Source organism: Hydractinia symbiolongicarpus, chromosome 4 (assembly GCF_029227915.1).
Source record: "Hydractinia symbiolongicarpus strain clone_291-10 chromosome 4, HSymV2.1, whole genome shotgun sequence".
In the NCBI taxonomy this organism is placed as follows: domain Eukaryota; kingdom Metazoa; phylum Cnidaria; class Hydrozoa; order Anthoathecata; family Hydractiniidae; genus Hydractinia; species Hydractinia symbiolongicarpus.
The window spans coordinates 26,356,790-26,383,373 of NC_079878.1; the positions used below are offsets into that span (position 1 = coordinate 26,356,790).

A 26,584-nucleotide genomic window follows, 5' to 3' on the forward strand; every position below is an offset into this window, starting at 1 on the left:
ATGTTGTTGTTTTGAAATTTTCTTCTATCTAGGATTAGTTTTAGTTTCTGTCAAAATAACAGACAACAATGTGAGACAACAACTTGAGAAACACGTGTAATACCTGTTTGTTGTGATTTTAAAAGTTAACTCAAAAAAATGCGCTAACGCAGCGCATTGCTTTCCACAAAATGTGGGTTTTAGAGAACAAAATAAGAGACCGTTTCTTGAGTTACAAAAAGAAAATGGGAAAAAAGCAGCCGAGGGGGCGAGTGTGAAAAGTGCATTCTAACTGAATAATTGGATTTGACTGTGGGGCGTATATAAAAGTTTGTTTTTGTTGATACTTGGTTTAAAGTGTGTAACACTGTTAAATTATTTGTCACATGGGTGGACACACCTTATTTAAACCATAAACAATATAGCTATAGCTGAATTATTAATAAATAAGTACGTCCTCAGAATAGGGAGCAAATTTCTTTATTTACAAATGGGAATAACAAATGGCCTGAGTATTTATTGTTACCCAAGGCAACCTTTTCAGCTTCTACCCGTCCTTTCATTAATGAGATTTCTCCAAATGTGGTTAAATTGTATACAACGCTCTTGTACGACAAGATACAGCCAAGTAAGTTATCACTTAACTAGTCAATTCTGTTCTGGTATGGAGCAATAAGCAGAAGAGAGTGATTAACGATGCCTAAGTGCACCGACGGTACATTTAATTATCAAATATGGAAATTCGTCATTGTAGTCCGAGAAAAGATTCTCGTGATGTTACAGTGTTTACTTGCGCTTACTACGAAGCGTTTGGTTAACCGCACAATGCGGAAATAGCGTTCAAGTGCTAATATTGTGTTTTGTCTTGTTGACATGGCAACATGCAGGCATAAACAAACAGTATAACTTATGCTTTGTTTCGCCTTTTTGATTATCTATTGCTGCCATGTTGCTAATATTGAATTGCCATGTATAACTTTACTGCTATGTGTACGCAGATTTTGTGTTTGTTGCATCACGATATATTATCGATAGTTGTGTAGTGACCTGTTTGTTGGTGACAGGTTCGACAACTACTTTTCCCAATCTTTGTTGCTACATATTTTCTTTTCACGGAACAAACTCTTCATGGAAAATTTTTTAAGTTGTAAAATCAAGAAAGAGTTCTGAATTGTTGACAGAAGTTACTCCAGTTTTTGTTCAAATCTTATAAAACACGATACAAGTTTACAGTCAGGTAATTTCTTCGAAATAACCGAAAGTAGAATTAAATTTCTGAGTATAAGAGTCTACTTATCTGGGGGTCCTGTGTATCTATGTTTGTGTGTCGTCACTTAACAATTTATAATCATTTTATTTAAATAAACATTTCTTTCACCCCTTCCTTTCCTCTCTAAAATTCTATGAAACGAAAGGTACAACTTTTTACTGACTCTGTGATGTCCCACCCCCTAGCAGCGTAGGAAGGGTTTTAATGATTTAACGTGTATTTCCAGGAAAGAAAACGCTGAAACCTTTACTTAAATCCCGGTAATCGAGAATTGTGTGAACCTCCAAAGTGGACTTATTTTGCCCCTTTTGTGGGTCCCACTTTGCGTGACCGACATTTTAGGTGTTGGCCTAAAATGTTGGTCACACTGTTACACCAATCTCGAGCATGCTAGTACAATTGGTGATCTTTAAGGTACGTAGAACTTGCGTGTTGAATCGAGTCAATATTTTTAGAAAACAAACAACGGTTCTGCGAAACACGTATCATCTTTTGGACTTTCATTCTGAAAAATATCTGATGCAATTAATTGTTGCAAGTGATATCACGGTTTAGCGTGTCTCATTTTTTTCAGTTTACTTTTGTACCACACTGTCATCTTGAGTCAATAATCATGAGCAAATCTTTTTTATGTCACTTCAATCTGTTGACATTTGCTTGTGATGACAAGTTTAATTTTTTTTAGTTTTAATGTTTGAACTATATTTTTATTTAACTTTTATTCCTTTTGCGATATCTAGTCCAGCAGGTAAGACACGTTAGCATTGTGTTACATTTTTAGTAGTGAATGTATGCTTAAATGTATGTTAACATCAAAATATTTTCTTTCTATAATCTTGTTCATTTTTTTTGGCTTTTCTCGAAATGGTCCTAATGAGTGGTCCGCAGACGCGATGCATGCGAAAGTTTAACTCGGGAAGATGTGTAGACGGGGGAGCAACATTGAAAACGCTATAGTTGTAGTTTCTGCGATGCCCACATTATGAAACAAATAATGCGACGTCAGCAAGATCTATCACAGTTTGCGGTTTTGGATCTAACCAAATAACCTAGAAGTCCGATGTGAAGTTTGACAAGGTCTATTATGAAAAGGCGGTAAATCATTGCTTGCAGGTGTACAGCCTCGTTCCCGGAGCATTTTGCCTTGTTGATGTTGTTCATAGTTGGCCACTCCGTAATATCGGCTTAGGGGACACAAGACCTGGGGAAGCGGTTGGTTATGGGTTATGGGTGAAATTGGGCATTTCTTCAAATAGATACAGACATGCGTACTAAACAGTGAGAGGGTATTTCTTAAACTCGCCCTAAGGACTTTTTTTCGCCTATGATATAATTATGGGTGGCTTTACTTCAGAACTGTCCCATCAGGTTATCATTGACGAAGAAGAGGCCTGGAACGAGGTTAGAATCTTCTGCTTTTGCAGCAACAAAACAAGCTCGGATAGCATTTTGTACAATGGTGGTTAAGTCATTATTTATAGAACGTAAGAGCCCTCCCACCCACTTGTTATATATATGAACCACTCCTTTCTTCATATATCCATAAAAACAAACATAGTTGAGTGAAGGTGTTATTGTTGTTGTTGTTGTTGTTTTCTGTTTTAGACCAAGTACTAACAACAAAAAACTCCCTGAAACAATTCATCTTGTCACACAGTCAATGCTCACATAATATCGCTCAATATAAATGAAAGTTTGTGACTTAAAATGTGTAAAAAACGTGATTCGTTATTTCTATACGTGTTAGTAAGGTGTCGCTACTTTATTTTTATTTCTGTCTAAGCATTTCCTTCGCGGTGGAATTGTTGTTGGTTTTTAAAACGAAACGTTTGTCTATTTCCTGCTTTTTGGTCCATTCTACATTTTTCCTGGTAACTTAGTGTGATGGTATTTTTTCGCACGATAATGACCTGCGCATGCGCCGTGTGTATTAACACCTTTTTAAGTAATTTAATAGTGAGCTAGATATAAAAAACATAAAAATATATTTTGTAACACAGACAAAAGAATATTTGTTCTTACGTCAAAAACTGGACATGATTTTTGCTTGTGAAATTTCGACTAATATAATATCGACATCCAGTTACTGGTCTTCTTTTAAAAGGTCACAACATCTATGTCTGTTTGACAAACAATGTATTAAACAGTAGTTAAAGGAAGGGGCATGGACAAAAAGCCAAACTTAACATTTGGATCGTCCAGTCAGCAATTTTATTGGCAATAAGATTCATTTATTACATTGTATAATTATTATTATTTTTTCTTTTGTTATTTTTTTTTTACTTTCGATATTAGTTCAAGGCAATGTTTTTCCCTGGAAACAATGCTTCATTTTCTAAATCAGAGCTTTTTTAACTTTTTTTGTGAACGCACTAAATTCCCTACAAAGCAACAAATATTCTGTTAATTCTTCTGATACAATATATTCGCCGTAACGAAGCCATTTATATAGAATACTTCTTAACATACATCCTCCAACTGACTCACCAGCAAAAAAAAACAACAATAAAAATATTGTCTTATTTTTTTTATTATTTTTTTTATTTTTTGAGATGGAACGATTATTTTTTTCAATGAATGTGTCAAAAACTTATTTTGAGCGTGTCGAAAAAACAGATCATGTTGACAATATAAGGGTTGCTTGATTACACAAACAAATAATATGACCTTTTAGGTAAACAATCGTGTTTATTAAAATCGTTTGATGCTGCGATTTACCACACATCGACTTGAATGCATTTGTTGTTGTATTAGTGTGTTATTGACAGTCTGTCTTCACAATGACTGTGAACGTAGGCCCAAAATTGTCTATACTCAGCTTCTCGTTGTTATATTGTTATTTTTTGGTGTTTTTTGTTGTTGTTTATTTGCTTGTTTAATTTGTTGTTTAGTTATTTTCCTTTCCGTTGTTTTTGTCGCCATCGTCGTTGACAAAGATACCACGGCCCAAGATACCACGGCCTCACTTTCCAGAGTTAGCTAAAGGTTAGGTGATAATTTATGTAGCTAAAGAACACTCCCTGATAATATTTGGTGCTATAGACGATTTACATATTATAGAAAATTAAGAAGTAATATTTTAGTCTGACATGGTCTGACTCATTGGAAATCAATTTTCATTTTGTAAAACAAGAGTTCGACTCTGATAAGAGATGCTTCAAATTTACTAACACTCTAACCTGCCTATTTGTCTTTTTCCGATTGTGCTTCTTCAACAAAGGACAGTACTGTCGACAACCATACAGAGAGTGAGAACATTGGGTATTGTAATTCTACCTCTCCGATCAATCCATTCACAAAACACTATCATGTTGTCAGCCTTATGTTTTTATAAGAGTGGGCGAAACACTGTCAATAAAGTGGTGAAATATTTCGCATAAATTAGTGGAATATTTCGCACTTATCGTGCAGATATAGCCTATTCTTTCACTATAGTCGTGCGGTGATACAGCGGCGTCAAAGTTATAGCCTTTATTGTGCGCCACTATTAAAATGTGGCAGCTGGGGAATTTTCAATGACTTCGCATTTAATAATTTCTTATATCGGTCTAATTATTAAACTTGTATCTTAAGAATAAATATATGGTATTGAGATGAGTTAACGGATCTATTTTCGCTTTGCATTATAAAATGGTCGTTAATTAGCAGCCCACGGCTATTTTATGAACACAATACAATGTTAATTATTTGACGATGCTAACAAGCGATTAAATTAAGTCAATCAAGCGAGAAATTCTCTAAGAATAATTTTATAATTTGTTTAAAACGCATCAACAAAGTTTGATTTGAAAGATTACTATCGCTAGTATAAAGTAGAAGGAAAAAATATAGTAGGGGATGTTGATATTGTTTTTTTCTTTTTGTTGTTATTCTGTAGTAACCGCACAACTTGAAGTCTTTGTGACACTATAGAAGAGGGGATTCATTCATGTAATTTGAGATTCTTTGAATGTAAACAAACACGTTGAAAGAATGAAACAGCCACGATCGAAATCAGAAACGGCAGAACAACTTGACGACACAGACGCTTCTGTGGATTATCAAAATTTTGAGAACGAGAATCTTCCTGGAGAAGAAAGAGAACGAGAAGAAGACTTAGAATTTGTGAATCCATTATTTAAACAAAAGCCTCGATTATTTAACAGTACTATTGACAAAATAGACGACGAAGATTATTCGAAATTAGCTTTTCAGAATTCAGCAACAAATACACCTAAGGACTCGCCTATTCAAACAGTAAAGAAGAAACCAGAACAAATTGAAATGGGTGTAAAGAATTACGGGTACATGAATGAAAACTCATCTCGTCCCGCGTCATGGGATAGCACTTTGTCGGCGTTCAATCCCTATGCTATTGATACGCCGATTGGAGAACCAGTTAACGCACGTCACCCAAGTGTTGGCATGGAAATGTCGGAGTCCCCACCGACACACAGGCAAAACTCCATCACTAAAAAATCAGACTACAGTTCAATAAGCGATGTAAATCCGTACATGACACCGACGGAAAAGAGCCCACAATACGAAGATCTAGCTGGTATTCGAAATAATCACACCAACAATAAACAAATTATCCCAAGTTCAAGCAAAAAAATGAATATGATATATGAACCAGCAGTTATTTCGCGTCATAGCGAAACATATCGAAAAAAAACTTCAGTGAGTGAGGAAGGCAGTTACTCGGATAATTCGAGTTACTGTCATCTCATGTTTACAATCTTGATTGGTATTTTAGCCATTGTGGCTTTGTTGATCGCCTTTTTGGTTGTTTTTGGTGTCGTCAGCGCGAAGAAATGTAAAGAATGTGACGTCACTACAGGTAATTTTGTTTGTTTTTTTTAAATACCGCCATTTTTCCAGTAGGTTTTGTTAATCTCACTTGGTGTTACATTGTTCTAACACCACATGGATAATAAGTCAAATTTTGAAAAAAATCATTTTTTCTTGTTATACTGCCCCATCATTTCAGTGAGATTTTCTGAATAAAAAAAATATTTGAAACCTGTCAACTTGTCAAAAATGTTTATTATTTTATTAACGCATCTATGTGAGAAAAATGTCAAAGACTTTTTGTGATCACCCATTTTATTTCGAGCACTCTTAAATAATATCGAACAATTTAATGCCCATCTTTTATGTTGTAGTCTCCACAGGCGCGGCTACGGGTGGTATTGACCAAAAAGAGTTGGATTTACAACTCGCTTATATCAAAGGGAATCTTACGCTGCTTCAAAATGTTTTGGTAAGTTCTCTACGAGATATTGCAATTATGGCAACCTCGTCCCCAGGGCAACTTGTATCTTTTCCGAACCCGGGACGGCAAGATACAAGATGCCCTGGGGACGAGGTTGCAATTATGGTACTTCCATTATACTTATATTTCTGCTTATACGTGATCTATACCATGTAAACAAGACACGAAATAGGTGTTGTAAAGTTGAAATAAGAAAGAAGAAAATAAATTTAATGTTTTTCTTCCTGCTTTTTGTTTTATGTATATTCTGACAATTTCTAATAATCTATTTAGCATGCAAACTCATCTGTTACCATAGCAACGTTGCAGCGCGACTTAGATGCTCAAAAATCCTTGGTAGGTATCCTTGAATACATTCGTTCCCAGGAATTTTCTCCAATTTGCTATCTCATATCACAAAAGGCAAAAATTCTGGGAAACGAGAGCGCCATAGAATATGTGTTATACATATCTTTTTATATATTTGTGAAGCTGTCTTATCTTTTTATAACCTATCCGTTTAGTAGTTCTAATAGAATAGTACGATTCTTATTAAGGTTGCCTCGCTTACTACACAACTAAATAAACAAAAACAGCTTACAGCCTCGCTTAACCAGCATGTAAGTACATTATTACAATTTCATGTTGAAAAATATACCAAATTTAATAATTTGCTTTCTCATCATTAACTAATTCCGGTTTTTAACTTATTTATATTTCTAATAATGACTTCTGTTTTTCCTGTCTCTGTTAGGGTCATTAATGCATATTAATACATGTTGACGTACGTGTTAATAACGCTTGTAGCGCGTGCTTTTATTATGACGTCGGATGCTAACTTTTGTTGACTAACGTGAAGCATGGCGCGCCGTTGTTGTTGTTGTTGTTGTTTTTGTCGTTCGAAGTAGCTAACGCTTTTAGTGCGTACAGTGAATATGTTACTAACATCACGCAGCATCAACTAATCTATGTTCTGGTATACCATTATTAATTAAATACTAATTCATCTTACGACAAAATTAACTTTCATTACCTTTAATTTTAATTATTTGATTTTATTTTGATTTAACTTTAATCATTCGTTTGCTTTAAAAATTCGGAAAATGCGGCAAGCAATCCACATTTTGACAGTCTCTCATGGTTCCATTTCCTTCTTGTCGGAATCATGCAAAATCATTTTCACTTAATGCCTCCCGTTTCAGTCCTGAACTGAGAGTCATAATCGGTCATTTACGGTATTAATAGCTATTAGAAAACTCATCTCGACCCCACGTTGATTTTTAATTAACTATCTAACTCGATTACTCATAACTAACCACGAAATAATACACCAAATAGTTGTATCATAGTAAGCTAAATACATTCTAGACTCGATCACTCCAGTTTAAAGTTAAAAAACTAAACGAAACTGTAAACCTTAAAACACACGAACTTCAAGTAAAGCTTCAAAAGACCGAGAAAAATGTATCAACTTTTAAAAATTCACTTCACAAGACTAAATCGCAAGCAATGGAGGCGATCAAGAACCAGACAAGTTATTTTACAAATATAATGAAAGAAAAAGTATCTTTATCGAATTATTCAACATTCAAGGAGGCTACCTTGAAATCTCTTCAGAATATCACCTTAAAGGTGGGTTGTTATTTTTCGCGCTTTTTTTTAGGTCTTCAAATCTGAATGATTGTCTCGCTTATCTTGATTTTCTCTTCTTACAGGTTACTGTAAACATGATGAATTATCACATGATAAGTAGCAACATCAAAACACTGGATGCATCATTAAATGATACAGTAAGTCATGACCGCATTATTGATATAATTCACAACAACTTATGTCCTATATCATATTATTCATTGCATCTCCATTTATGTTAATTAATGATGTTTCTTTAGAATAACGAAGTTGCTGCGTTAACTAATTACACCGACCGTCTTCATGACAATTTAACGGCCGTCGTAAACAAGGTTGGTCGCCTGTTTTTACTATATATTAAGTGCCAAAGATCTTTCTTGATCGTTCCTGTCGCTAAATTGTTTAACAAGTATATGTATCAACATGTAAATGTTTTAACGAGTAAATCTTAGTCAGCGCTAATATTTACATCTTTTTTTTATTTCAGGTTTCAGCTGGTGGTGGCAAGGGGTCGTGCACACGTAAATCTGGCAAAAGTCATTCGTCAAATGCAGTCAGTTCAACTGTAGCAAATGCCTACACACCTCTAAATTTTGTATGTTTTTTTTAATATATTGTCACTAAAGGTTAGCTATATTTAAGTAGCCGTTATAAGCAAGCTGAATTCGCATACCTTGTTGGCCGCTGGCTTTCTGTAAAAAAATGTTTAAAATTCCAAGCATGGATTTCTGCCTTTCTTTTGCTATTTTCCGTGCAAGGTGTAATTATTATGTTTTCTTCCGTACAGGATTGGAACACTATTACAAGCGCAAGTTGTAGTGGTAACGCTGTTTCTGCCATACTAATGAAAGATGACGTCAATAAAAGGTTTTATTGCCAATGCATTGGAGTGTACAAAGATAACAGCTCTCAGGATTGCATCATTGATTATTGGGTGTGTCCTAAATAAATGGTAAATTTTTAATTGATTTTTCAGCTCTAATAACACCAATAATAACGGGTCCATATCATGAATGTTCTACTAAATAGATTCTATTACACGCCCGGCTCTAATAAACGCCCCCTTAATATTGAGATATCTAATAAACGCATTAGTCTCTAATAAACGCCTGTCTCTAATAAACGCCCCTTTTTTAGTTGAGGAGGAGCGTATTTTAGAACTCTCTTTATTCAAAAAGTTTATATATGTACATTTTATATTTTTTCTTTAATTAAAACGCTCAATCTCTATTTAACGTCTCCAAGTAGTCTCCTTAAAATCTTAAAAATTATATACACGGCTGGGTTTTTTTATTGGAGCATTTACGTTAACGAAATTTAGTAGTGTTATTTACGTGTATTAAGTGACAACTGCTTTTCTTAACCAAATACTTTACTTCTCTTACAGATTTAAACTTTCTATGTCTGGTACATAGACTATAATTTTAAGATGACATCAGAATCGACAAAGCTTTGCTGAGCAAAGAATTGCTTTACTTCGCCATGTTGACTATCACACTACAAATTTTATGTTGGTATGCTGGGCATATTTATTCGGATTTAAAGAAAGCGTGTGATTTTTTCTGTGTAGGAGAGCGAAATAATTCGAGTTCTGTCAAGTTCTATGTCGTTTTGCGGCATTGACAATTTCCGCTTTTATTCAGTTGCACTTCAGAACAAACAGAGAATGTCATATTTGCTTTTTTGTGTGGTCATAACAAATATCACATGTGAATAGAAAATGTGTATGTAAAAATTTTATCATATTCTTCTCGTAAGTGAGTCCACAGTTCTTATCTTGTTTATATCTTCGCTTTGTTTATAATGTATATAACAATAACAAATATGTTCACACTTACTATATTGTAAATATTTGTAGAAAATTCTTAACTTTATTACCACCCAGCTTGCTGGTTTGGCTGTCTGTCCTGTCTCCTCCTTAGGGACCCTATCTCCTCCTTAGATGATTTATGAGAAGAGATAATGGCAATTCTTTTTTTTCTGTGTTATTTTTGTAGTGTCGTATCCGTATGCTCTTTCCCAATTTTATTCTGGGTGACGTGTAGCGTGTTTTGAAAAAGTATAGAAAACCGCCAAACATCAACCAACTATTACAATTTCTACACTAATTTGAATGGACTTTGTATATTGTAAAACCAAATCCATAAAATGAAGAATAGAACCTAAATAAAAAACCGGTTCATCTTGAAATAACGCGATAAAGCGGCAGCGTGCGGTGAGATGCAAACGTTAGACAAACCTAGTTGTAAATACATGGACTTTGTTTTATATCAAGTGATTAAAGAAGTCCCATCATGATTGGACTTTGAAGTTAAGAATGTGAAATTGCATCTAAAAAATCAAAAAATTAATTGCTGATACATTTCGGATGAAGTAATTATGTCTAAACTGGACTTTTTGTGTTCAAAGGGAGAGCCCCCTGCCCTCCCCCTGACAAATATGGGCTAAACCCTGCAGGATACACAGGCAGTTCCTACTCAATGACCTACGATGATTCGTTATTCGTCTTTTTAGCTTGTTTTACCGGCCTTAAGAGTAGAAGAGCCTACAATCCATATGTTATTGTTTCGTGCAAGTAAAAACGCAAACGTTTTTCTTTTTAATTTGCGTCAAGCAAGACAAAATGTCTGTTAATAGTCTTCTGATGTTGACACATTTGTTGCTCATGTGACATAGTTGTAAAGTTCAAATTCCAGTCTGTGGTCAAAGTCCAAGCTAGTCTGTTTTTTGTGACAATTAACAAAACAAAGATGTTTCACTCGGAGGATGTTTTTTCTTCTAACTATCTTAGAAACTGCAGACCAACCAAAATTAGAGAAGCTCCTAGAAACAGAAAAAATTATCAATTTTGTTTCAAAATAAAGTAAAAAGCAGTAACTTGATATTTTTATCACATTAAGCCTAAATTGATTGCTTTTCTCATCAACATTTTGATTTTATTTAAAAAAAGATAAAAAGGCCAAGGAACTTGAACCCAAACATCCTGCTAGATTCATTATTGAAAACTGTAGCTAATCACGATCGATAAATTTCCAAATCACGCCCTTTCTATAGCTTACTGTTTACAAATATCGCTAGTTGGTCAAAGGCGTGCTGGTCCTTATCACCTCAAGAGGATTGTTTATGTATCAAGCCGCAATCATAACGTGTACACTACAGCTCTTCATACTAACGTACAAAATAAACGAGACAATTTGTTGTTGCCTCGTTTTACCCTGACCCACTAGGAACTTTCGTTAATTTTAATTTACCGCGCTTTTCATTCAGTTTCAACAGTGCAATAAGTAGGGTGGATACTGGACCTCAAAAACCTTAGAAGCTTTAAAATCAGACAAGGTGAATTATAAACATTGAATATTCTCTAGAAAAAGACCTTGAGACACCTAAAGATAAATATTTCCAAATATTTTTCCCACACACTTCAATTGTATATGCACGGACTTTCCTTGTACCTCTGTACTTATAGACACAAAAATTATCGCAAATGGCGTTAAAAACTATCAGACGTACTTTTCTGGGAAACATTCTTCTGAGATTCTATACGTTTATTTAATATCGTTCTCGTTCTTTTTTTGTTTTCTGACCTAAAAACTCAACTAGAACTTTGTTTTTATCTTCTTCTTTAATCCAATAATTCTATTACAATGCTGCTGTCTAATCATTACCGTTCTCGTTGGATCTCTGGTTTAAAATCGCTCTCGTTGAGATTTTGTAATGTCCCACACAAATTTACTAAAAACCACAAGGCTGCCGTAATGACTTCTTAACATATTTGTCGTCCTACCGTTATTATTTTTTCCATTTTTTTACGCGTTCCTGATAACTTTACAGGATCTGCGCAGATGCGATAAATGCGTGATAAAAACGTGATAAACACGTGATAAAAACTTGATAGGAGCGTGATGCGTGCAGAAGTTTTTATCACGCTGGCGCAATGTTGAGAAAAATAGCGGGTTACACGCATAGAACAAAATATTGTGAAAATTTCTGGTCGTGTTACCACGTTGCATGTGTGGACATAAAAAGGCTGTACTTTGAAATAACGACATAACTTTTAGGTGGCAAATATCACATTCATTGAAGGCCCACCAGGGTATAACGGCACAATGGGCGTTATTGGTGCACAAGGACCGGAAGGACCACCAGGATCGGCTGGCAGTAACTTTAGTCTGTGTTCTTACGAAATGGCTAGCGCCTCGGGTACCCCTGCCTCATCTGCCGATGTTTTGGATGTGATCGCACGCAGCAAGAAACAGGTAAGGCTGGCTCAGTTGGCGCCAGGCTGAGTTCTCTCGGCCCGAGCTAAAAATAGTTACATGAAAAGTATGCATTTCTCAATTAAGCTTTTCTATATACGGTTAACTCCTATTAACTCGAACCTCCAAAGAACAGAAGAAAATAGTTCGACTTCACGAAAGTTCGAGTTAAACGAAGCGCTGTTAATTCGAATTTAGTCAAAAATGAGATTATAGTTCGAGTTAAAGCGATTTTTCCAAGAGGAGAAGCAATAGTTACCGAAAAAAGGTGCAATCTTGGCGATAAAAAGGGCATTAATATTTTTACAGGATATACATTTCAGAAAAATTCTGCCAAAAAAAGGGGTTGAGTTATCCGAGGTTCGAGTTTACCGGAGTTTTTTTATAAGAAAATATTAACGAAAGCTCAAGAAACCCAAGAAAATGCTTCGAGATAGTGACAGTTCGAGTTATTTGGTGTTTACCCGGAGATAACTGTATATTATTGTTTCTAAGGCATAAATTATTTTATATAAAAAACTTAATAATTTTAAGCAAAAAGTAAAATTAATTTCTTTAAGTGTTAATATTTTTGTTATTAATTTACAGAAGTGGTTATTGTATAAGTTGTTGATTTTTATAAAAATTGGTTCCGAGTCCCAACATCATAAGCGGGCTGATTTCAGCCTAGTAAACCGAGCCAGATCCCCTAAAACTAATTATGCAAAATTAAACAAAAATGTATGATAAAATGTTCAAAACAGTATGAATTTTTCATATCTATTTTTTTCTAGGATTACGTTATCGTTAGCGCTGTTTGTACGACTAAGAATGCTCTGTTTACATCTCTACAAAACATTGATGACGGTTACAAGTGTAAATGCAAAGGCCTACTAGTAGAGCAAAAAACTTCTGTGATTTGCTTTGTGCACTGGTGGGAGTGTCCGTTAAATTAAAAAAGTAATTTAACTGCATGAAGCTTGTTGAACATAGCTTTGTTGTTAAGAGTATACCGAAGTTTGCAAGGACAAGATATTTTGCACACGTCAGCATATCTAAGAGTAGTAACAGGAGATGTATATATTTTTATATTTATAATAAAATTGTTTAATCAGTTTTCTTGTTTTTTTTTTCATTCCCTTTATTTTATTTACAATGTGGCTTTAAAAGTGTTTAGAATAATCAGATGATCTTGAAACCACAATCAAAGTTTTCGTATTGTACACGCTGTCTTTTTGATAAGAATATGCTTTGTAAGAACACAAGGCTGGGATTTAAGATTACAAACAATGGGTCTGTTGTTTAGAACAATACAGAGATAAGAATAATGAAAAGCCTATGGTTAGAATTTTAATATTCTTATAAAAAAGCGTGTATAATATAGGTTATACACCGTTCTGCGTTTGAATTGAACTTCCTAGATAAGATTTTTAGCTATACCTGTCATTTGCATGACAAGTTAATTGTGAGAGGTTGCACAATATTGTGAAAACAAGGTACTTTAGCTTTGCATGTTCTTTCTTGAATCACTTGTTTAGATAAACAACTTTACAGTTATTAAAGAATCTCTACGCGGCAGGCAAGGTTTCCAAGGCCCACCTGGAGCAGAAGGACCGCAAGGACGTCGTGGACCAGCCGCATTAGGAGGCGAATTTAAAGACTGTTTTTACAGACCCTTTCCGGAACAGAATAATGTCACTGGAATCAATATCGACAAAGCGACAACTATTAGCTCTGTCACAGTACAGAAGGTATGTTTTCGGGCGCGACTCACAAATTGAAATGCTAAATATCTATCCAACGTTACAGAGGAAGGGGAGGCCGGGCTAAATCCTGATCTGCGCGCTCAGCAGGAGGGTAATTGTGACTGCTTTGAATCTGGGATTAACGATATTAAATATATGCATTTCTTAATTTTGACTTCCAATTTGTACACATTTCGACTTGTGGGTCACTTAGATGTAAAAGCTACACAACACTACCTACACAATCTTACTGTTGCTTAAAAAACCTTTTCTAATTTCAGATTTTGGTGTTCTTTGGGATTTGTGTAAATTCACATAATAAATAATATTAACAGAGCTTTCAAGTAGCATAAAGTTAAAAGAATACAGTGGTTAGGTTATGATGTGAGAGTATCCACTTTGCTATGAATGTCATAAAATGACAAAAATTATCGAAATTTTATCAAAATTTCGAGAAAAATTGGGAATAGCGACAATTTCTTTGATATGGCAGGAATATTCCAGGAATTTTAGATTAATGTGATTAATCATATGTTTGTAAAATATTGGCAAGGTTTAAATTTGAGTTCTAAAGAATTGGAATCATTCTTTTTTACAGTCCGTTTTGGTAATATACCTGTATGAAACATGTCTCTTTTTGCGTAGTTTCTAGTAAGTAAGCTTTGCTTTTTCTCGATAAATATCTGGAACAATAAATATAGAAATTAGGGAAACCTCAGAAATTTTAGTCAAAAAGTTTTAGGAGTATATCAGAAATGTTTTAAAGAAAGTACTGCGGGGTGCTCTGCATTCATATCAAAGATGTTGCGTAATCAGTTGCTTAAAATTTCAGATACCTATTTCAGTTCTCACCAGAACAAAAAAATAATTGACAATCGCTGCCTAATGTAAATTATTCACCAAGTTTATATCAAACGCTTTTTATCGTTTCAACGTTTGCTCTGTTATTACTATCAAGCCTTAACTTTGTGCTTTGATTTGGGTTTAGACAGAGATCGCCATTGGAGCGTACTGTTCATCTAACGTGGGCTTACATCGCCAATTGAACTTCGATACAGTTACTTATAGATGTACTTGCAGCGGAGTGAGATCGTCATCAGTGAAGTTCTTAGACTGTACCACCCACGTGTTCATGTGCAATGTACCGTAGAACTCATGAAATCTTTTGCGTTTGGTTTTTTTCTGTGTAAGAGCAATGCGGAAATATTGTTATGCTGTACGAAACAAGCCTTATTTGTACCAAGGGTAATTTCTGAAGTTAGATGTGGATTTTTTACTCGAATTATATGTTGCTTAAACTCAATTTCGACGAGTGGATAAAGACGCGTATCTGTTTTTAAAGATGTTCTTATTAATAAAATCGCACAGGCGAAAAATAGCGCGAAAGTAGCACTCATGTAAGAATTTCCTGTATAGAGGTATTGAAAGCAAAGTTGGACATTTTTTTCTCCGAATTCATTTTTAATTTATTCATTTTGTATATATTAAGTTGTCAAATATATATTTTATACTCTTTTACCTTGAGGAACATTGCTCTATTTTTAACTTTCCAGCAGCATTAAAAAAACGCATTTTTTAAATCTTAAATCTACATCAACATTTGCAGACAAAAGAAGTCGTTGGAAGCCTTCTTTACTCCTTTTTTACTTAATGCAAACACCACTGAGCTTCTCCCACATGTGTGCACAACAGGCGACGTTGTCGTACACAAAACCCCGTGGTTGTTACATGGCAACATTTCAAAGAAAAAAAAGTCATTTAAGAATTCGGACTTCCGATTATTCGCACCGTACTGACATTTCATTTACCTAGCGTGCCCCGCCGGCATATTTGCTTTCTCTCCTGGGCAATACATCTTGTTTACGTTTCGTTGCTATGCAATATAGGTTGAACCTAGCGCACCTCTCTCAGCAGAAAACATACTTGTCGTGTCCGCCTTAAGTAGGTTAATTTCTGATAGGTTAGTGGGAACAGGGAGCCTCAAACGCAGGGCGACAGTATGTTATCGACACACGGATAGTTTATAAAGATGCCATAAAGATGCCAGGTATATGTAGATTAATCATGGCACATCCGTGTGACCATTCTCTTTTGAATGCCGAATACCACTCACTACTAAGTAGTATGTTTTTGATCACTGTCATATTTTTTTTACACCGATAACATTTGTCTCCCGTGATTAGAGGTATACAGAGGTAAAAGGTTTCTCACTAATGGTTTTTGCTAAATTTTTTTTATAGTACGCTACCGCAGAATAAAAAAAAATATTCTGTTTACCGATGTCATATTACGTCCAACCTCGTTTTCAGGGCATTATGCCTTATTTATGAAGTTGGCCACTCCGTTATAACGGCTCAGGGGCCACAAGACCCTGGGGACAAGGTTGATATAACGTCTTCCAAGAAATATAATTTATGGTCCAGAGAACCAAATAATCCTAAATTATTTTTTGGATAAGCAAGTGATAAACACGAATTCAGAAATTAAAGGTATAATTACACAAGGAAGTCTCAGCCAGTAAAGTTGTATTAATTAAATCTTGTGTAAAAGCAAAAAGAAGAAGCATATGCTTATATCAGAGGCTGAATATGATTATAAGCTACAGCGGACTCTCCATAACTCGAAGTCTCACGAGGAATCAGAAATCGTTCGAGTTATGGAGCGGTTCGAGTAATGGAGAGTTTGGAAATTTTGCTAAGTTTATCCTTTGTACATAAGCCCCTTGAAAGAAAACGATGTATTTGAGTAATTATCTACCTTACGGATGAGAAGTATGTCGTAAACAGTTTATTTCAGTTCTTTAAGAGCATTGTACTTTATTATACACGACTTGTTATCTATTGGACATTTTTTCCCTGCTACCACAGACGCCATTTTATTCATGAGAACTTCAAAACAAGAATATTTGTAAACACACCACTTGACATTAGAACGGCGCGTTCGAATGACTTCGTTCGAATGATCTAAGGGGCCGAACACACGTAGAAAATATTCGAATCAGAAAAAACTCTGAAATTCTTCAATTTTTTAAATTTTTCGAGTTATGAAGAGCGAAAAAAACCTAATATGCTTCAAAGGGACAAAAAAAATGTTCAACTTAAGGAGATTTTCGAGTAATGGAGATTCAAGTCTACGAATTCGTTCGAGAAGGAGCGGTTTGAGTTAAAGGGTTTCAAGTTATGGAGAGTCCACTGTATGTACTTATTATAGCAGGACACGAGAAAATGGCTTTGCTTTGGCGAAAATTTAATTTTGAAACTTTTTCGCATTAAAAGTCTAGGCAAAGAGAGGCATAAGTGCTAAGATAATATCCTAAATTTGAATAGCTGATGTCAGCATTTGCGTTCTTTAATTGATAAAAAAAAAAACCCAAATGGAATCAAAGAAGAAAAGTTGTTAAGGAAAATGGTTCGTTAAGGAGACATTGCAGCTACCATACGTGACATTAAGATGTCTGCAAACTTCACATCGACTTTCTTTTCACCTGCTTGGGCCAACAAATTCTTTTTTGTTAGTCAAAAGAACTAAAACCCGTCACGTGTTGCACTATTGTGTAGACAAAAAACATAAGGCGGGAGTGGCATGAAATTTAGAAACGGTTTTTTCGTAACGAAAAAATAAAACACAAAATATAGGATGTTTTTTTTAATCTGTTTATTCGACATTTTGGTAGATAGATGGTCCACGAAAATTATAAGCAGAAAAGAATTATAACATTAAGAAAATCAAAACTCATTTTTTGAAAAAACTACAGCAACGACCAACTTGTACTTCTATCGAGTAAGTGCCACTAGTTTAAAATATTCTTACAAAATCCACAGATGTAGTATCTGTCGCATCAAAATGAAACAGGGAAGTGAAGGATTACAAAATGCAGATCGAACGTTATACCTGGTGCACATTACAAAAATTTCGACACGCAAAAACATATTAACTTAAAATAGATAAAATTTTGAAAGGCTTTCGTACTATAAAATTAATCAACTATATGATGGCGATACTCCACTTCACAGTTTCTACACACGTAAAAAACAAAACAAAAATAATCAGCTATACGCATGCGCGCTCCCCTTATTATATTCTTTATAAATTAAACCGTGAATAAACGTTCGTAATATGTATAAAAAATATCTCTGCGAGTGTTTTGAAACTTGTGATTGCAAAAAAACTGCGCTTATTTTTCTTGTCTTGCTTTCAAGTTCTTGAAGAGTTCAGCTTGTACGCTTTTTTGTTTTCGTTCATCACCCAAATCATTCACACTCCTAAAAAAAATAATAAAATGAAAAATCATACACTGTCCATAGCAAGCCATCAGTATGGCTTGCGGCCCCCGACAGACCTATTCCCAAGTAGAACGTCGCAGTGATGCTAGTTCATTTTACGCAGCTAGTTTAAATCTAGGTTAACCCCTTCTTTCTTTGCCATAGCAACTTATTATCTCACTAAAGATCGCTTTCCATTACGGCCTCCATGGCTGCAACAAAAAGCGTTTTAATGTTGGAGATCAATATGATAAATTTCTATTATATTAAAGATGGTAGCGTTTTCTAAATTTATATTGGTTGCTAAAAAGATTTTTTGTTTGCAAGCGCTTGTGATTGAGTCTTTTGGAATTTGATTTAACTTCAAAAGCTGGCAAAAATACAAACCCTGCGGTCAGAAAGATATCTAATGTGCATGTGTAGATACTAGACGCTGTCAGCTTCGGCCATGAAAAGCCTTAATTATTCTTATTCATGATATTCTTGATTCCGGTTCGAAAAGAGGTTTAACTTGCAAAACTTTACGTTTTTAAATTTCAGAAAAGTAACAGTTTAAAACATTTGAAGTTGCAGCATCAGCAATATCAGCGTATATTCGCTACCTAAGGTCATTAACAATATGTTTCGTTTTTCCAAAGTAAATCTCATCCAATGTGTTTCTAATTTTATTCTCCATTTCCTAAGAAAAAAACAGATAAAAATATTAATCCCAAAAATAAAACAAGCTAAGAAGAAGACATAATTTTTTAAGAAGACATACTTCCACCATTTTTCCTATGTTAACTATGTGAGAGCTTGCATCGCTCAATGCAATATCCATTTCTTTCTAAAATAAAATCAAGAAAGGAGCTTAAATGAAACAACAAACAACATTCAGCTGAACAAACAAACGAACAGTAGAATGTATTATATGTTTCGTTTTATGTCTGCGATCGGCTCTTTTTATTTCCACATAAAAACTGACCGAAAAGATGGCCAAACTTTAACAACATACTTCAATGGTAACGTTCATAGCCTTTCAATATTTTTTCAACAGGGCTGATACTTAAATTTGAGGAGTATAAGACTATTGGTGAGAATTTTCAGAGAAGACGGTCTTTTCTTGGATAACATCTTCATAATTTTTTAAAATTTGAGTATATTTTGAAAGTTTTAAAGTATTTCTGGACCCATGTAGCATTTCTATGCATTTTGAAAATAAAAAAAACATCTGGTGACAACCATATCGCTTTGCAAAAAGGGAAATTGAGGAGATATGAGGATTTTTGAGGAGTTTTAAGGAGGCGTGGTACTGTGCCCAGACAAACAACAAACAAATTCTACCTGTCTGGTCAAACTTCCCCCTAGATTCATCATACCAGAACTTTCTTTGTTTGTCTAAAAGTAAAAACCTTTTTGTAAAAAGCTGTTGACGTCGTCAGCGCAGTATAAACGTAGCAGAACACCTACCTGAAGCCACAACATTGCAGTTGAAGTTAATTTATACGTCGCATTACGTCCTCCACTCTTTTCTTTAACTTCCACTACATGGATGGAATCCCAACAACCTCGAATTTTCTTGGAACCGTCACCAGCTATAACAATAGACACAGTAAAATTAATTTCGTACTTTATCAATCTCATAACACAGACACAATATTAAACCTATTGTGGCAGGTGAATAAGACTTACAGGTGCAGCCCTGAAAAATCTGGAAACTTTACAATTTAAACTGCATATATGAAATTACCTTTCTTGATAAGAATAACACCTGCAAAACCGTGATCGAGATCCCACAAATACACTGAAGATACTCCGCCTTCAAAGTACCTAAAATCATGGAAATATAACTTCTGCAAATTGAAATTTAGACAAAGAAACAACAAAGTGCCACAACAATGTGACTGTGTAAATTTCTTCCCAAATACTTTATATATGACTGCATAAATGATGATAAATGATGCATAGATGAGTGTAAACCAAAACAAGATGCAAACAAATGCAAATTTACATTTCTCTATATTGGTCAAAAGCTCCATTGGCATCGACTTCTAATTTACGTAATTTATCTGATGGAAGAGCGCCGTCATCTAATGGCGGATCATATGTATTGCTCCATGGTGAACGATAGGAGTCGCCATCTCGGTTGTAATCACAAAGTAAATAATCTTTCCCAGTCTCTTTGTCTCTCGCAATTTTTAATGGCTGATCAACGGACGAGAGAAGATCTTCGCATAATTCTGGGACCTAAAATGTTTTTTTTTTTTTTTAATAAAATATTTTGTAAAAAATGTCAAAAAGTTATTTTTCAATTTTTTTTTTTCATTTTTGTAACTACAAAAAATTCTTCCCGTGATTATTAGGCCTAATACCACATCCTAAATATCATTTGGTACTGTGATTATATATGTATAAAAAGGAAACATTTATACAAAACATAACTAATAATATACTACTATGTAAAAGAAAATGTTTACTACGACTTTCGAAAGTTTAATGAAACTGAGACAGCTAATTTGCCCCCTACAAACATTTCTGGATTTCGCATATCTTAATATCATCCTTTTCCCTACACAATATAAAAAACAAGTAATGTAGCTTGTAAAATGCTTAGATTGAGAAGGAATTTTATACTGAAAAAAGTACAAATTTCAGCAAAAAGTTGTTTAACATAAACTTACTAAATCTATCAGGTCGCTCAAGTTTTTCTCAATCTGTTGTGGAGGCAATCTTCGCATCAAATCCAATGCACAATCAAGCTGTCTTTCAGTCTAATAACAAAAGAACACATATCAGTCACTTAGATCTAAACATGGTGATATTGCTGAGACAAGCATGGTAATATTGCTGACAGACAGACTGGGGTTTGATACTCCTTTGCAGTGATCCAAAATGGGCAAGTGGAAATACCATAGCTCTTGGTTAACCAAAGCCATATGAGGGAGTTCCCGGAGATAGCAGGTACAGTTCTATTACAAGGTCATTCTCCGATTTAGAGTCTCACTTTCCTAGCATTACAATAAACTTCACAAACATGCCAAATCTAACTTATAATGCAATATCCTGGGTATTTTGGTGCCAAATAGGCAGTAAATCTTCCCAGAAGAACTTCTACCTTGCACCACTTTGACACTGATCCTGTGCAATTGATGGCAACATAATCTTGATAGACAGCATGGTATTGAAATAAATTTTTATTGTAGTCAGTTTTATGTTAGTCTTTGAGAACAACATGTGATTCATTCAATTAGCAGATCAAGTTAATCACGTTAACGCATAAAATAAGTATGTAAGTACATCCTTAGGGATTCCATTGTAACAGTTGGCTTCTCCTCCCCTCCGACTGTAGCTATGTTACATTACCGCCAGAGATACGTACAGCATTGCTCTAACTTGCTTGCCTGTCACACAAGCCAGTTAGCGGTTAGTAGATGGCACCAAATGGGCTGACAACACTGCATTTAAAGTGCGCCGGAGTGGGGACTCGAACCTGAAACCATCTCCGAAAATGATACAAAATTTTATGTAATCTTAACTATTTGCTACTGTTCATTGAGGACTGATATAATTTATAAAATTTTACTGCAAAGCAAAACTGAGAGCCTTAACCCTATTCGGTCCGGGGGGGGCGGACTCCGCCACCCCTGATGTTTTTTTTTTAATAACTCCTGATTGCTTTGTTATATGGCTATGATACTTACTGAGTTTCAACATTTATCTATTAGACATCTGCATGCTAATTTTTTAGATCCCATACCTTTCAGAGGCTTTGATATTGGCCATTACTCGAAACTACCCCTAAAAATCTCTATGAAATCCTTATAATGGGGAAAATATAATAACTCCTGTTAGGATTATCCTTAGAACTTGAAACTTGCAACACAACTTTGTTTCATCAAGAAGAATCATTTGGAATAATTTGAACACGTGACTAATCCGATTTCTCGATTTTGTCGGATTTTACCCGAAAATCGGAAAAAAACGGATTTTCGGGCAATTTTTGGCAATTTTTCATACGATCCATGTAAAAACCGGAAGATATGTTAAATAACTTTTATTTAGCTTTCAGAAACTTCAAACAGAATGTAAAAATTCGCTCTAGAACAAAAGTAATTATATTTTAAGCACATAGTGGCATTTTTAACAATTTTCAAGCTTTTGATGACGTCACAGAAAATGTGCTGACGCAAGCAAAAATTTTTTGGCGCCATTTTGTTCCTTTTATGACGTACTATAAGTGTGCCAAGTTTGATTCAATTTGAACAACCCTATGAAAAGTTATTGAGGGGGGGCGGAATCCGCCCCCCGGTCATAGTATGTTCGAAAAACCCCGGACCGAATAGGGTTAAATCATGCTGACATAAAATATTTTTGCGATTTTTAAAAACTATTACAGTAATTTCTATCTTATGATTTGCCTAGAACTACTCATATAAAAAACTTCAACTTTAGCAGTCTTCTTCTACATAAAAGCCTGTGAAATATGGTATAAATTTAGATATTTTTTTTCATAAATTTTTTATCTTATATACTTCATAATTAGAAAATTAAGATGACTTACAATTCTTAAATAAGCTGATAGTTTCATACTGATAGAAATGATGAACATATTTTTTCCCTGCTCCATCTTCCACATTTTGTGTTAGAATACATTTTTTTTTTAAAATGCAAGTGAAATCGGAAATCAGATTTGGATACAGGTCGTTTTCAAGAATTTTGCACAAATCTTTAAAAAAAGTGTCCCATCCCTCTATATTTTAGCAAACAGCTTCAATTCTCATTAAATGTGGTTTTTGTTGAAATACTAGTCTGTTCCATCGCAGTTTTGACAAAAAAAAACAACAATTATTGGTGGAAATATATATAGCTAAATACCCCAAAATTTTCCATACAAAGCGTGTCCCATTGAGAATCGCATTCAAACATTTCTTATTTTTTCTTTTCAGGTAATTTGAATAAATGAAAAGTTAATGTTTCCAGTTGTATTAGTTGTTAGGGAAGATTTCTTGGTTTTTTTAACTATTTTACTTACACTCTGTAAGAAATATTAGAGTAATAAGAGAATTGGAGTTTAACCACCATAATTGTCCCATACGTAACACCTATATTTGCATTTTCTTTTCAAATGTGAAAGCCAGAAAGAGTAACATTCCATGTGTTATTTATTGGCCCCATGGTATTAAACAAGGAAAACCTATTACTGTCAAAAATACTTTTGTCTGTACTTTATCACCCTTCCCTAAAGACTGAGGTCCCATACATAACAAAATGTCCCATACGTAACGCTTTTTTTGAAAAAAAGACAAAAAGTGAGTTCTTTTTCACCCTTTTTCACAGTGACAACCTGACTGTTAAAATTGCTTTATCTAAATTAATAAAGAATGCTATTTGTCTGACAAATGATTCGAACCTTAACAATTCTTCAACTTTTTCAAAGATTAAATTTAATTTTAATTCTATTAATTTGATTTAGCCTTCAACATGCAGTACTTTGTTCAGCACATTTACTTTTTATTATGTCTAGTTAGATTTTCTTTGAATATAGCTTTGAAAAAAGCCCTTGAAAGCAAAATAAATTAAAAATGTTACGTATGGGACAATTTTGGTTTAATAAATTCAGTTATTCTTAACTGAGATAACAAAACCTTGCCTTGACAAATATGTAAGTCTTTCAGTCATAAAGTATCTCAGATGTGTGATATTCAGTTAGAAAGTTTATATTTTCTGTAGGCCATCTGTTTTGGTTTTTAGGTGCATCAGCAGGAGCACCTTGCAGTAAAATTGTCCCATACAATGTCGAAAACTGTATTTTTCTTTATCTTGGGTTTTCTTGTAAACAAAATTTATTTTACCAAATGTGTCCTAAGATCCCTGAAAGTGTTTTCAATTAATTTTTTGAATGAAAACATATGTTTAAAGTGATAAACTTTTAAAGTAAAAGCTGTTACATATGGGACAAAATATTACTACCTGGCAGGACTAGAGTAAAATATATTGATTTCTGGAATAGATCATTTAAATATTGAAAACTGTATATCTGTAGAAGGTTTCACCATAGAAATGATTTAAAAAAAACATTTTTTTTTTATTTTATTTTTTTTGAAAAATTTGGGCAAAATTCTTGGAAACGACCCATACACACTAATGCAAAAAACACAAGACTGTGTAATTAAAATAATTAAGAAAAACAACCATCAAAAAGATTCACAAGACTTCGCCTGAATGCATCAAGCTTAAGATAATATGCGATTATATAAAGACAAAGCAAAAAATGACAACAGCTTGAAATTTATTTCTTAAATTTTGCAAGTTACATTACGCTGATAATACATAGGAAAATTACTGCATGACAATAATTGGACTGTCCAGCAGTTTCCTTTTTAAAAAAATAATTAACTTCATTCCAGGCAAGTGTCACCTGATTAGGCTTGTAAACTCACTCTCCTGGTTATTTACCTGACGCCGTCCTGGTGATTTAGTTATTTCACTTAGCTCAACAAGTTGAACTCGGCAGATTCTTTTACCAAGGGCTATTGGGTGCTCATATCGTCATTAAAAAGTGATAAGCAATTGTATTTTTTTTCTTAATTTCTTTCTGATTATGGGTCAATATTGAGTTTTGTAGCTAGAACACTCAAAGAAACCACCTTTGTGTTGCCTCCTGAAAACTGCATAAAATATAAATAACTACTACAAAGAAATGGTTTTTCACTAATTAGCAGGGGAGGTTTTGTTCTGCACGGATTGCAAAAACAGTCTGTTTATAAACAGGATGACTGGATTATGTACACATAGCCTGGTTATGTTTTTTTTGCCCTGATTATGTTGTGGTGATCGGATTATGAATGCTAATATATAATGCCCGGCCAGGCAGGCTGTGATTGGCATTTTCTTCAAACTTAAAACCATTGATGAATTATTATCACATGTCATTTTTCTCTGCATACACCATTTAAAACTAACTAGATTTTGCGGATGGGTGTGTTCATTTTTACTTTTCCCGCAGAAAGTGAATTCTGGGGATGACCTAAATTATTCGTTTTGCAGAAATTGAGTTTGGTGAAAAGTTATTAAACTTGCGAATCCCAAAATTTAGTTTCCACAAAATTTAGTTTCACTTAAGAATAACAACAACTTTGCCACCAGGGCTATTTGCTTGTCACGAATGATGTAAAAGCCAGTCATTCTATAATAAGTGAGAAATAATATAAAAATGTTGACATAAGCTGGCCCGCCCTGATTATGTTCGTTCAAGTCTTAAATAATACTAGACTGTTGTACACAAGTCTGCCTGCCCTGACCGTGTTTGTTTTTAGAGCAACAAATGATAATTAGGCTGTCATACATAAACTGGCCTGCCCTGATTGTCCCTGATTGCACCAAATGATATCTTTTAACTGTTGTACATAATAAGCTCTGATTAAGTATTTTTTGCTTTTTTTTAACTGGGCCAAGCTGCCATACATAAACAGGTTTCGCCCTGATCAGGTTGAGGAAGGTTGTATTTCAGAGATTTCTGCATATAATTGGGAGCTTTAAACAATCTAAAACCACCTTCGGAGTCCCTCCTGAACAATCAACATGGTATGTGTCTCAAAATTAGCGAGGCAAACCACAAAATATAACTATTTATAGTTAGCTATCTAACCCCACAACTATACTTGTAAATACAAAAAAAAAAAGATATATTTACCATTTTGAGTATTTGAATGGACTAAAAATGAGACGTAAAAATGTCACGTACTATATTGGAGATCTTAGCTATACTTATCTCACAATAAATATGACTTATTCCATTAGAAACTTTATGTTTTGTTGTCTTGAGCAATGTAAATGTCTATTTGTGTTATTCCTCCTTTTCCGAGTGAATCAAAATGGCTGCCGCCCAATGGTTCCCAAGCTTCTAATTTATTGATTTGATTTCTGTGTCAATCGGCGCCGCGCTGCCGACGATGCGCGCGTTTATCGTTTAGTTTTTACTTCTCAACAACGCTTCCCTTTGTTCCCTGAGAGCTCTGTAAGTTTTCAGGATTCAATGTAAATTCCCATTTCTCCTGCGATTTAACTTCATTTACTAAATAATTATTAAATTCGAGGTTTACCTGAAAAGCTCTAGCCAGCACTTTCTTTTTCATGTTGTTGTCCTGCTACTTTTTAATACATCTTCCTTCTTGCGGCAGTATAATTTGTCAGAATATTAAATTGTTAATTCGTGGACAAATCGTTTTTTTTTTCAGGAAATTATCGAT

General features: G+C 34.3%; 2 protein-coding genes across 5 annotated transcripts; one reads left to right on the forward strand and one right to left on the reverse strand.

Moving 5' to 3' along the window:
- The first annotated feature begins 1,929 nt into the window (after positions 1–1,929).
- On the forward strand, positions 1,930–15,622 carry LOC130642097 (uncharacterized). 4 transcript variants are annotated; one of them, XM_057449173.1, is made up of 12 exons: positions 1,944–1,997; positions 4,141–4,234; positions 5,127–6,068; positions 6,394–6,491; positions 6,777–6,839; positions 7,040–7,102; positions 7,851–8,114; positions 8,198–8,272; positions 8,375–8,446; positions 8,602–8,709; positions 8,902–9,066; positions 9,502–10,090. In XM_057449173.1, exons 3-11 carry the CDS (start codon positions 5,222–5,224, stop codon positions 9,061–9,063), a joined length of 1,752 nt encoding a protein of 583 aa, XP_057305156.1. In that variant the 5' UTR covers positions 1,944–1,997; positions 4,141–4,234; positions 5,127–5,221; the 3' UTR covers positions 9,064–9,066; positions 9,502–10,090. The 4 variants fall into 4 exon arrangements, with proteins under 4 accessions (XP_057305157.1, XP_057305156.1, XP_057305158.1 ...); XM_057449174.1 differs by lacking the exon at positions 4,141–4,234 and having other exon boundaries at positions 1,930–1,997; XM_057449175.1 differs by lacking the exons at positions 1,944–1,997; positions 4,141–4,234; positions 7,851–8,114; ... (3 more) ...; positions 8,902–9,066; positions 9,502–10,090 and adding exons at positions 13,888–14,100; positions 15,083–15,622 and having other exon boundaries at positions 4,853–6,068.
- A 2,104-nt stretch (positions 15,623–17,726) lies between these two features.
- LOC130642100 (F-actin-capping protein subunit beta-like) lies at positions 17,727–26,224 on the reverse strand. Its single transcript, XM_057449179.1, has 9 exons — positions 26,029–26,224; positions 21,017–21,106; positions 20,347–20,582; positions 20,086–20,165; positions 19,806–19,930; positions 19,680–19,733; positions 19,117–19,182; positions 18,959–19,035; positions 17,727–18,356 (listed from the first exon to the last, which is right to left on the reverse strand). The coding sequence occupies exons 1-9, from the start codon at positions 26,029–26,031 to the stop codon at positions 18,269–18,271; spliced, it is 819 nt and encodes a 272-aa protein (XP_057305162.1). The 5' UTR covers positions 26,032–26,224; the 3' UTR covers positions 17,727–18,268.
- Between the last annotated feature and the right edge of the window lie 360 nt (positions 26,225–26,584).

Coding starts and splice junctions, on each gene's coding strand:
- LOC130642097 (XM_057449174.1), top strand. CDS start 5,222: ATGAAACAGCCACGATCGAAATCAGAAACGGCAGAACAACTTGACGAC. Junction 6,492..6,776: donor CGCTGCTTCAAAATGTTTTG/GTAAGTTCTCTA, acceptor TAATCTATTTAG/CATGCAAACTCATCTGTTAC. Junction 8,447..8,601: donor TAACGGCCGTCGTAAACAAG/GTTGGTCGCCTG, acceptor TTTTTATTTCAG/GTTTCAGCTGGTGGTGGCAA.
- LOC130642100 (XM_057449179.1), bottom strand. Junction 20,166..20,346: donor TTTGACCAATATAGAGAAAT/GTAAATTTGCAT, acceptor CCATGATTTTAG/GTACTTTGAAGGCGGAGTAT. Junction 19,183..19,679: donor GGGGAAGTTTGACCAGACAG/GTAGAATTTGTT, acceptor ATTTTATTTTAG/AAAGAAATGGATATTGCATT.